Source organism: Euleptes europaea, chromosome 4 (genome assembly GCF_029931775.1).
Source record: "Euleptes europaea isolate rEulEur1 chromosome 4, rEulEur1.hap1, whole genome shotgun sequence".
Taxonomy (NCBI): domain Eukaryota; kingdom Metazoa; phylum Chordata; class Lepidosauria; order Squamata; family Sphaerodactylidae; genus Euleptes; species Euleptes europaea.
In genome coordinates this window covers 11,764,522-11,776,531 of record NC_079315.1, presented here as the reverse complement: position 1 = coordinate 11,776,531, position 12,010 = coordinate 11,764,522, and the positions used below count along the sequence as shown (strand labels likewise).

Genomic DNA, 12,010 nt, shown 5'->3' with positions numbered 1-12,010 from the left:
ACAAATTAGAGAATCTCCCCTCTAATCCAGCCATATTCAATACAAATAGAGAATCTCCCCTCTAGTCCAGCCACCCCATGCAAATCAGAGAATCTCCCCTCTAGTCCAGCCACTCCCCATACAAATCAGAGAATCTCCCCTTGCCCAGCCCAAGCTGTCCCCTCTAGTCCAGCCACTCCCCATACAAATCAGATAAACTTCCCTGCGCTGCCCAACCTATCCCTCCACTAGTACCTATGTAGCTGGTCTTGCCTCCTGGGGCACAGCACATGTCCAGAATGCGCTCATTCTCCTGGGGGGCAAGAGCCATGACTGGGAGAAGACTGGAAGCCCCTTGAAGCATGTAGTGCCCAGCTAAGTACTCGGGGGTGGCACCTGGTAGCAAAAGCACAGACAAAAAAACCAGTGAGAAATCAGCAGCCAGGAGGGAAAAACGAACCAGGAGGAGGGAACAGAAGCAGCAGCCAGCCTGGTTCTCACTCACCGATGGGCACAGAGGAATCGTAGACAACAAGTCCTGTCTTGGACCACTTCCCCAAGGGGTCGAGATTTACCCCGCGATTAATCAACGCCTGTAGGATCAAGGAGGAAGAGACTGAGGCCCTTGACCAGGGCAAGAAAGCAGAGGAGGAGGGAATAGAGGAAGAAGAGTTGGCTTTTATATGCCGACTTTCTCTACCACTTAAGGAAGAATCAAACCGGCTTACAATCTCCTTCTTTTCCCACAACAGACACCTTGTGAGGTAGGTGAGGCTGAGAGAGTTTGGAGAGAAACTGTGACTAGCCCAAGGTCACCCAGCTGGCTTTACGTGTAGGAATAGGGAAACCATCCCGGTTCACCAGATTAGAGTCAGCTGCTCATGTAGAGGAGTGGGGAATCAAACTTGTGTTTCCAGATTAGAGTCCACCACTCTTAACCACTATGCCATGCTGGCTCTCCCCTTGCCCTGCACAAGCTGCCCTCTTTAGTCTACCCAATCCCTATACAAACCAGAGAATCTCCCCTTGCCCCAACCCCGAGTTGTCCCCTCTAACCCAGCTGGGAAGGAAGGAAGAGAAGGCAAACAGCAGTTGGGTTCACCTGTGCCAGGTCGCGCCGCCGTGTTTTGAGAGTGTTGGTCCGGAGAGTCACTGGCCGGGACACCTCGTTGGACTCCAAGAAGTCAACCAGCTGGAAGGGAAGATGAAAGGGAAAATGAAAGAACTTCCTGCGTTGTGGAAAATAAACTGAGTGGGTGGGGAGAGAGAGTTCAGCAGAGTCGGGCTTTAAATGAAAGGGGGAGCATAATTCAGGGGTGGTGCATCTGCTCGGCATACAGAAGAGTGGTTTTTCCTATGTGCCGACTTTCTCTACCACTTAAGAGAGACTCAAACCAGCTTAAAATCACCTTCCCTTCCCCTCCCCAAGTTCAATCCCTGGCATGTCCAGTTGAAAGGACTAAGGTAGTAGGTGATATAAAATAACTCTGCTTGAAACCCTGGAGAGCGGCTGCCAATCAGAGCAGAAAAGGCCTGACCATGAAAGACCAATAGCCTGACTCAGGAGAAGGCAGCTTCTAGTGTTCACAGATGAACACACATTTAGCTGCCTTCTACTGAATCAGACCCTTCATCCATCAAGGTCAGCACTGTCTGGGGCTGGGGCTCAGTGGTAGAGCCTCTGGTTGGCATGCAGAAGGTCCCAGGTTCAATCCCCAGCATCTCCAGTTCAAGGGACTAGGCAAGTAGGTGATGTGAAAGACCTCTGCCTGAGACCCTGGAGAGCCTCTGCCAGTCTGAGTAGGAAATACTGACTTTGATGGTCCAAGGGCCTGATTCAGTAGAAGGCAGCTTCAAGTGTGTTGATATGTCTGCTCAGACTGGCAGCAGCTCTCCAGGGTCTCAGGCAGACTTCTTTTATATCACCTGCTACCTGGTCCTTTCAGCAGGACATGCCAGGGGATTGAATCTGGCACCTTCTGCATGCCAAGCACAGGCTCTACCACTCCCCAAGTATAAACATTACAGAAATGTTAGCTGATCGCAAGACTTCAAATCAGTTCAAGTCAGCTTGGATTTACAGATCAACACAAATGTGGTTTAAGAAAACTGAAAATAAATCTTATTAAAACACTACCATCTTTTTAGAGACAGTGTGGTGTAGTGGTTAAGAGTGGTGGACTTTATTCTGGAGAACTGGATTTGATTCTCCATTCCTCCACATGAAGCCTGCTGGGTGATCTTGTACCCATCACATTTCTCTCCAGACTCTCTCAGCCCCGCCTACCTCACAAGGTGCCTGTTGTGGGGAGGGGAAGGGAAGGCGCTTGTAAGACTCTTTGAGACTCCTTAAAGGTGGAAGAGTGGGAAAACCAACCCGGCTCTCCAGATTAGAGTCCGCCGTTCTTAACCACTACACCACGCTGGCTCTCATGTGCTTTGCGTTCATTGCCTGCGAGTGTGCGTATAAATCCACTTGCTGATGGGAGGTCTCAATTTGTGCATCCAACGAAGGAGACTCTAGCCCAAGACACCTTAAATAACTGAGCTAGCCTTTACAGCACCAACCTTTTCCCTTTGTTGTGTTTGCTGCAACAGGCCAGCACCCCCTGGGATCTGTAACCACAGAGATGGCAGTGAACTTATGAAGCAGAGAAGCTGGAAAACAACAAGCACTGCTTTCCCCTTATACTTTGGAGAGTCCTCGGCTCTAGACAACGGTTACTACAAATAACAATTCGGCCGGACAATGTCATCCTTCCTGTGACTTCTTCTCCAATCCCAAAGGAGACCCCAAGATCCTTTTCAAACCCCATCCTGGCTATGGGAGAGCTTGGTACTGCCTGCAAGTGAAGGAGTCTGGGCAGGCTTCATCTTTCCTCCTGGAGAACATGGCTCACATGAACACATGAAGCTGCCTTCTACTGAACATAAGAAAGGCCCTGCTGGATCAGACCAAGGCCCATGAAGTCCAGCAGTCTGTTCACATAGTGGCCAACCAGGTGCCTCTAGGAAGCCCCCAAACAGGACGACTGCAGCAGCATTATCCTGCCTGTGCTCCGCCGCACCCAAAATAATAGGCATGCTCCTCTGATACTAGAGAGAATAGGTATGCAGCATGACTAGTATCCATTCTAACTAACAGCCATGAATACCCCTCTCCTCCATGAACATGTCCACTCCCCTCTTAAAGCCCTCCAAGCTGGCAGCCATCACCACATCCTGGGGCAGGGAGTTCCACAATTTAACTATGCGTTGTATGAAAAAATACTTCCTTTTATCTGTTTTGAATTTCTCACCCTCCAGCTTTAGCAGATGACCCTGTGTTCTAGTATTATGGGAGAGGGAGAAAAACTTCTCCCTGTCCACTCTCTCCAAACCATGCATAATTTTATAGACCTCTATCATGTCTCCCCTCAGCCGCCTTCTTTCCAAGCTAAACAGCCCCAAGCGTCTTAACTGCTCCCCATAGGACAGTTGCTTTAGTCCCCTAATCATTTTGGTTGCTCTTTTCTGCACCTTCTCAAGCTCTGTAATATTCTTTTTTAGGGGTGGTGACCAGAACTGTACACAGTATTCCAAGTGTGGTCTCACCATAGATTTGTACAAGGGCAGTATGATATCAGCCGTTTTATTCTCTATTCCTCGTTTAATTATGGCCAGCATGGAATTTGCCTTTTTTACAGCAGCCGCACTGGGTTGACATCTTCATTGAGCTATCCACTACCACCCCAACCCATCAGTGTATATGTGAAGTTGGGATTTTTTGTCCCAATATGGATCACTTTACACTTACTCACATTGAATCTCATTTGCCATTTTAATGCCCATTCTTCCAGTATGCAGGGATCCTTCTGGAGCTCCTCACATTCTGATTTTGTTTTAACCACCCTAAATAATTTGGTGTCATCTGCAAACTTGGCTACTTCACTGTTTAACCCCAACTCCAGGTCATTGATGTACAGGTTGAAAAGCTCTGGTCCCAACACAGATCCCTGAGGCACCCCACTGCTCACATCCCGCCATTGTGAGAACTGCTCACATCCCTCGGTCCATCAAAGTCAGTATTGGCTGTTACCGCACTAGGTATTCCCAGCGATGTATCAAGAGTCTGGAAATGTTATGAAAAACATCGCTTTAAAAGGGGTTTTGGATGCCATGGCTAAAAAATGGTTGGAAAACCTCTTCACAGCTAAAGGGGCCAAACAAAGTGCAAACAGTATTTTTTATAACAGTTTCAAACTCTTAATACATTGGTGGGAATACCTAGTGCAGTAACAGCATTGTCTACTCAGACCGGCAGCGGCTCTCCAGGGTCTCAGGCAGGAGTCTTTCCCATCACCTACTTGCCTGGTCCCTTTAACTGGAGATGCCGGGGATTGAACCTGGGACCTTCTGCATGAGAAGCAGATGCTCTCCCACTGAGCCACAGCCCCTCCCAAAATCAATATTTTCTACTCAGACCGGCAGCAGCTCTTCAGGGTCTCAGGCAGGGGTCTTCCCCATCACCTATTTGCCTGGTCCCTTCAACTGGAGGTGCCGGGGATTGAACCTGGGACCTTCTGCATGCAAAGCAGATGCTCTAACACATGAACACATGAAGCTGCCTTTTACGGAATGAGACCCTTGGTCCATCAACTCAGTATTGTCCACTCAGACCGGCAGCGGCTCTCCAGGGTCTTAGGCGGGGGTCTTTCACATCACCTGAGCCACAGCCCCTCCTCTACCCCTGAGCCACAGTCCCTCCCCATGGCTCTCCAAGGTCTCAGGCAGAGGTCTTTCACATCACCTACCTGCCTAGACCCTTTAACTGGAGATGCTGGGGATTGAACCTGGGACCTTCTGCACGCCAAGCAGAGGCTCTACCCCTGAGCCACGGCCCTTCTGCCTGGCCAACAAACACCAAGGGCAAAGCAGATCACCCAAGAAGGAATAGACCCGCCTCCTCCCAACAGCCTACCTCAGAGAGCGGGAAAAGGTCCATCATCTTCCCAATCAGAAAGTCACTGTAGGAGTAGTAAGCCGCCAGGTCCTGGTGCAGGAGGGCCAGGTACTCTTGCCGGGAGCGGCCTTCCTCCCGCTTCGCGCTGAAGTTCTGAAGGACCTCGATGTTGTCCTTGATGCGCTCGCGGATGAGCTGCAGGTCGGGGGGCTGAGCGGGTGGGAAGGCGGTTAAGGAGCGGCACCAGGTATGAGATCTGCACGAGCCCAGGGGTCTTGGGCTCATGGCCTTTCAGTGAGTCGCAGAGCCCCCCCCCCCCTAACCTGTGGATCCTTGCTGGGGACCTGCTGCCCTTGGCAACATGGTGGCCCATGGGCCTGACATTGGGGACCTCTGTTACACTCAAGCACAGTCTAGCTCAGCCAGTCACACTCACAGCCATGCCCGGCTAGTGTGGTGTAGTGGTTAAGAGCGGTGGTTTGGAACGGTGGACTCTGATCTGGAGAACCGGGTTTGATTCCCCACTCCTCCACATGAGCGGCGGAGGCTAATCTGGTGAACTGGATTTGTTTTCCCCACTCCTCCACACGAAGCATGCTGGGTGACCTTGGGCTAGTCACAGCTCTCTCAGCCCCACCTACAGGGTGTCTGCTGTGGGGAGGGGAAGGAAATTGAAAGCCGGTTTGATTCTTCCTTAAGTGGTAGAGGAAGTCGGCATATAAAAACCAAGTCTTTTTCTTCTAACCCCCATCAAGCAATGGGTTGGATCCACCCACCTTGTTCCAGCCACCCTCCCTCAATTCCCCTCCTTACCCATCCCCAGGCCTACATGCCTTCGGTGCATGCAGGTCCTTAGATCTCCAGCAGAGCTGTTTCACGTGGTCAGAAGAAGCTGTTTGGATCCAACCCAACATACTAGCTCAGCCCAAGGCAAAGCTGTTCAAAATCACAGTATCGAACGAGGGTGGAAAGCACAAAAGCCCCACACGTCCGTAACATCAGTCATTCTTAAAACCGCCCAGTAAGACAAACCGTTTCAATGATCGATGTCATTACTACAAGGAGTAGTTTCAGGAAGGTAGCCCCGTTAGTCTTCACTAGAAGGGCTAGATTGGAGCCCAGTAGCACCTGAGAAACCAATACAGTTGTCAAGGTGTAAGCTTTTGAGAGTCAAAGCTCCCAGTGGGCCAGCGTGGTGTAGTGGTTAAGAGCGGTGGTTTGGAGTGGTGGAACTCTGATCTGGAGAACCGGGTTTGATCCCCCACTCCTCCAACATGAAGCCAGCTGGGTGACCTTGGGCAGGTCACATGCTCTCAGCCCCACCTACCTCACAAGGTGTCTGTTGCGGGGAGGGAAGGTGGATTGTAAGCCGGTTTGATTCTTCCTTGGCTGTTACCGCACTTGTATTCCCACTGATGTATTAAGAGTTTGAAAACGTTATAAAAAATACTGTTCGCACTTTGTTTGGCCCGTTTAGCTGTGAAGACGTTTTCCGACCATTTATAAGCCGTTGTATCCAAAAACCCTTTTAAAGCGATGTTTTTTACAACATTTTCAAACTCTTAATACATCGCTGGGAATACAAAGTGCGGTACCCCCCCTTAAGTGGTAGAGGAAGTCGGCATATAAAAACCAACTCTTCTTCTTGGGTCTCTCAGGTGCTACTGGGCTCCAATCTAGCCCTTCTACTGTAGGGGAGTTTACAGTCAAGAGAGAGAAATCGTCCCGTTTCCCCCACCCTCCAGTTTGTGGCGGAAGCCAACTCTGACCCAAAGACTAGCTAGGGAAGCATCACGCTGCTCCAACACTACAACTTGCCACCAGGGGGTGCAAGAGGAAGAAAATAAAGCATTGTCCTAGGTTGGGGGGGGGAAGAGTTAGGCAAAGCCCCAAACGTGCCCTTCATCAACATGGAAGCACGCCCTCCCCACCCCATCTTAACAGACACAGAGCACCCCCTGAAAGAAAGGATATTTTCTTTCTCTATCTCCTGCCCGCTGGGCAGCACAAAGCGCTCGTCGGATTCCACGTTGAGCTGCAGGTCTGTTTCCTGGGTCTCATCGTGGGGGGGCTGTGATTCTTTCTCCTCCTCCTCCTCTTCCTCACTGTCATCCTCACTGAGACCTTCCTGTCTGCATCCAAAGAAGAGAAGCCTTTAAGCAGAAGTCCCCGATGCCTTGTGTGTGTAAAGTGCCGTCAAGTCGCAGCAGACTTATGGCTACCCCTTTTTGGGGTTTTCATGGCAAGAGACTAACAGAGGTGGTTTGCCAGTGCCTTCCTCTGCACAGCAACCCTAGTATTCCTTGGTGGTCTCCCATCCAAATACTAACCAGGGCTGACCCTGCTTAGCTTCCGAGACCTGACGAGATTAGGCTATGCCAGGGGTGGGGAATGTTTTTCCTCCAAGGGCCATTTGGATATTTATAACACCATTCGGGGGCCATGACAGAAAGAGGGCAAATATAAAAAGATCCCTCTCCAGGAACGTACGTGCATTTGCCAGGATGGTAGTGTTCAGACAACTGAACATGTGATATTGGACTGCAGGATTTACAATCAAATACGGCAAGAATTTATACTACCCATTTTGGCTGGCCTTCGAACTAGTCAAAGATCCACCCACCTAATGAAAATACTCTCAGACAGGGATAATGAGATAACTTATAGTCGCCAAATATGCAAGGCTAGGTATTAAGCAAAGAAGTACTTGGTCTAACTCTGACAAGGGGAGTGGAATATATCACTGTATGGGGTGATACGAAGTAAATATCTAATTTTACTGTAAACATTTTATTCTAATTAATGTTTTTGTACTAGCAGATATATTGCTATATTTTTATCCTTCTAATCAATGTTGAGTGGTAAGTTGCAGTACTGCAGTCCAAGCTCTGCTCACGACCTGACGGAAGTTGGTTTCAGGTAGACGGCTCAAGTTTGACTCAGCCTTCCATCCTTCCGAGGTCAGTAAAATGAGTACCCAGCTTACTGGGCATAAAGGGAAGATGACTGGGGAAGGCACTGGCAAACCACCCCGTAAACAAAGTCTGCCTAGCAAACGTTGGGATGTGACGTCACCCCATGGGTCAGGAATGACCCGGTGCTTGCACAGGGGACCTTTACCTTTAATCAATATTAATCTTTTTGTATATTTTCTTTGCTGGTCAATGACCATAATAAATTGAATTGAATTGGAGTCCTGGCTGCTAAGGAAACTGAAGGAGGAAGTGGGTACAAGAGGGGAACTCCACAACCAAGCACCAGCCGCCTCCGGGAATACTCACCCCTTCTGCTTTTGGGCAGCTTGCTCGATGGGCAGGAGCTGAAGAGAGGAAACAAAACTCTTACTTGCAGCACTCGACATTGCACAAGTACAGATCCGTGCACAAAAAGCCCACGCATGCGTGCAAAAGTAACCTTGCAGCACTAGCGACGATCTAGGTTGTATTCATTTCCCCAAATCGATACACAGTCGTGTTTACATCTCAAAGAAACAATGAAGCCAAGGATAGCCAAGAAGAAAACAAATGAAGGGGGGGGGGGAACCCAAACTTGAAATGAATTTGATCAACCGAGAGATGAAAGCCGAGCCTGCGGTCCATCAACGTCTCATTGATATTGAGTTTCAAAATGACAATGCTCTTCTTCCTAACTTACTTTAAAAACCTCAGGTCAGGGATATGCAGTTATTCAGCCCCTTATCTAACCTCAATTACTTTCCCAACATTAAGATGGGCCTTTTCTAGGGCCCGATTTGGTGCCCTTCCACCTGCTCTACTTTCAGGAAGGTTTCTTCAATGCCCAAGAGAGGTGCAGAAAAGAGCAACCAAAATGATTAGGGCAAATGATTAGAGCAACTGTCCTATGGGGAGCGGTTAAGACGCTTGGGGCTGTTTAGCTTGGAAAGAAGGCGGCTGAGGGGAGACATGATAGAGGTCTATAAAATTATGCATGGTTTGGAGAGAGTGGACAGGGGGAAGTTTTTCTCCCTCTCCCATAATACTAGAACACGGGGTCATTGGCTAAAGCTGGAGGGTGAGAGATTCAAAACAGATAAAAGGAAGTATTTTTTCACACAACGCATAAATTGTGGAACTCCCTGCCCCAGGATGTGGTGATGGCTGCCAGCTTGGAGGGCTTGAAGAGGGGAGTGGACATATTCATGGAGGAGAGGGGTATTCATGGCTATTAGTTAGAATGGATACTAGTCATGCTGCATACCTATTCTCTCTAGTAGCAGAGGAGCATGCCTATTATTTTGGGTGCGGTGGAACCCAGGCAGGACGGTGCTGCTGCAGTTGTCTGGTTTGAGGGCTTCCTAGAGGCACCTGGTTGGCCGCTGGATTTGATGGGCCTTGGTCTGATCCAGCAGGGCCTTTCTTATGTTCTTAGAAACACGCAAATGCTCTTGTCCCATGGATACGGTGGAGACGCTAGCACATATCTTGCTCCATTGCGAACATTATGATGATGCTATAAATTGTTCAATTACTCCCCTCCTATCTCAATTTGTACATTCTTACACCTCTGACGGCTCCTTGGTAGAATATCTACTGGAAAACAGGGTGACTTATGTTTCATATTCCGTAGCAAAATTCTGCTCTTATGTTTGCTGGAAACGGAAGGCATTTATGAGGAACAAAGACCTTATGGGCAAACCTTCAGATTAATTAGTGCAGACGAGATGCTGTAAGTGGGAGCTGTATCATTTTATCATAGGATGTATACTTTATATTTTATGCGTGTCTTTGGCTGTAATAAAATCAAAATGAGATAAACCGAGAGGCTGAGAAAAACCAAACCAAAATGAACGTGAACGAAGATGAAGACTGAGAATAAATTTTAAAAACGACAGCGATTTCAATGGAATTTAGAGCAATAAAATCAAAGGATTAAAGTGACAGCTATATGTCCATAGCACCTCAATATAACGTCTCTTTACGTGGAAAAATTATTAAACAGGATAATGCCAAGCATGAGAAATTCCCAATAAATCACTTTCAAACAGTCAGAGCGAGCTCTGTAATCGACAGACCACCCGTGTCTTGGCCTCTAAAGCCTTCTTCAGTGGCTACTGATAAATTGCTACACACCAAATGTCTCTTTGTTACACAGAACAGAATAAATAGTAGTAGTTTATTTGTATATGGCCATAGGCCTTCACAAAACATCATCCACAGAGTAGAACAGCGATGCCCAAACTGCAACCCAAAACCCACTTATTTATTGCCAACGCGGCAATTCAACCTGAATACTGAGGTTTTAGTTTAGAAAAAAAACCTCATGCATTAACATTTTTTGTCTTAAAACACAATAACAGAGCTTTCAATGATACAACTTTTTATTGAAAGGCAAAAGTTTGCATTTGGCAAGCTTTTGAACAACTAATGTGATTTTTGCTGTTGCATGCATGCTGATAATTTGTCTAACCTTGGCTCGTACTTTGTAAGTTTGAGAGCAACAAATGCAGCACTCAGGTCATCTGTTAGTCTGTTTCTGGAGTCAGATTTGATATAATTCAAAGCTGAAAACAGCTGGTCACAAGCATAAGATGATCCAAACAAAGTAAGGAAAGCAATCCCAAGTGCTTTCATTGACTTAAAATTATTTGGCAGAGAATTCCACACTTTAAGGATTTCATTTTCAGAACTAACTGTGCTGTCCTTTGGCATCCCTTCTATCTTCTCAAGTGTTTCACGCAGGTCATAGAATTTATTTTTACAGATAGAGCTTTCTTGAAATTCTAATAGCTCCATTTCCAGATTTCCTAAATCTAACCAGTGTAAGCAGGAAAGATCAAGGTCTTCAAATTTGGCTTTATCTGGAGAAGTAAGGAAACACAGGGTTGTCTCCATCTTACGGAACTGTAAAAATCTGTTACTAAAATTCACCTTTGCAGCTGCTACAATGCTAGAAAATTCCTTGTAGATTTCCTGATGGCTTGTAGGATTGTCTGCAAACGTAGCATTTTCTAAATGCATTTTTATATTTGGAAAATATTTAAGCTGCCCACTTTTAAGGTCTCTTTCAAAAACCTGCAGTTTTCTCTCAAATGTTTTGATATCACAAAACATCCTTTCTGCTGTTTTTCCTACATTTTGTAGTTGTTTGTTCAGTACATTGAAGTGTACTGTAAAATCTGTAAAAAACATGAGGTTGGTAAGCCAGGCCATATCAGTGAGCTGTGGATACTCCTGCCCCTTTTCATTCATAAACAGCCTAATTTCATCCAAGCAGGCTACAAATCTCTCCAGGACTCGTCCTCTGCTCAGCCAGCGGACATTATTGTACATCAGTAAACCGTTATACTGTGCCTGAACCTCCTCAAGAAGTGCTTGAAACTGTTGACAATCCAGAGCACGAGCCGTGATGTAATTTACCATTTCTGTGACATCTTTGAGGACGTCGTCAAATTTTTTGCCACTTTCCCTGGCCCAAAGAGCTTCTTGATTTATAATACAATGGAACTGAATGACCTGATGTTTTGTTTCTTTCACAAAGAACTGTATGAAACCAGATGTTGCCCCCACCACAGACAGCGCCCCATTACTAGTAACTGAAACCACTTTTTCTGGTCTTATGTCTTGTGACAAAAAAGCCTCCATCACAGCTTTGTAGATATCTATCCCTTGTGTTCTTTTAGGCAAAGACACCAGTTTCACCAGCTCTTCTCTCATGATGTCACCAACAACATAACGCAAAATTACTGCTAGCCTTGCATGATTATTTATATCTGTGCTTTCATCCAAGCACATGGAGTAACAGGCTGCCTTTTGTAAGTCAGTGGTGAGCTGCTGACTAACATCACTTGCCATGCGCTGGACTCGATCTTTAACAGTATTTCTGCTAAGTGGCATCTCAGAGATGCGTTGAATAATTTTATCCTTGTTTGGGAAATCATGAAAAAGGGAATTACTCCCAGACAACATGGCCGTTTTGATAATATCCCCATCAGAGAGGGGCTTGCCATGTTTTGCTATGAACAGTGAAATTTGAAAACTGGCAGCTGTTAGATGATTTGTTCTAGAACGAGAGTTGGAAAAACTAAGATACTGGGAATGATATTCCCTCAATTTCCCTTCAAGAAACTCT

General features: G+C 46.9%; 1 protein-coding gene and 1 non-coding gene across 2 annotated transcripts in view; both read right to left on the bottom strand.

Annotated features, from left to right (window-relative positions):
* The window catches only part of NOP2 (NOP2 nucleolar protein), a 28,899-nt gene that overhangs the window by 7,417 nt on the left and 9,472 nt on the right, over window positions 1–12,010 (bottom strand). Inside the window, exons 5-10 of the mRNA XM_056848431.1 lie at window positions 8,203–8,240; window positions 6,896–7,053; window positions 4,940–5,139; window positions 1,082–1,171; window positions 485–572; window positions 235–375 (exon numbers count right to left, since the gene is read on the bottom strand). Of these exons, the coding sequence (XP_056704409.1) occupies window positions 235–375; window positions 485–572; window positions 1,082–1,171; window positions 4,940–5,139; window positions 6,896–7,053; window positions 8,203–8,240 (715 nt within the window). The remainder of the gene's footprint in view (window positions 1–234; window positions 376–484; window positions 573–1,081; window positions 1,172–4,939; window positions 5,140–6,895; window positions 7,054–8,202; window positions 8,241–12,010) is intronic.
* Window positions 4,344–4,415, bottom strand: TRNAE-CUC (transfer RNA glutamic acid (anticodon CUC)). Its single transcript has one exon. It is a non-coding gene; the product is annotated as a tRNA-Glu (tRNA).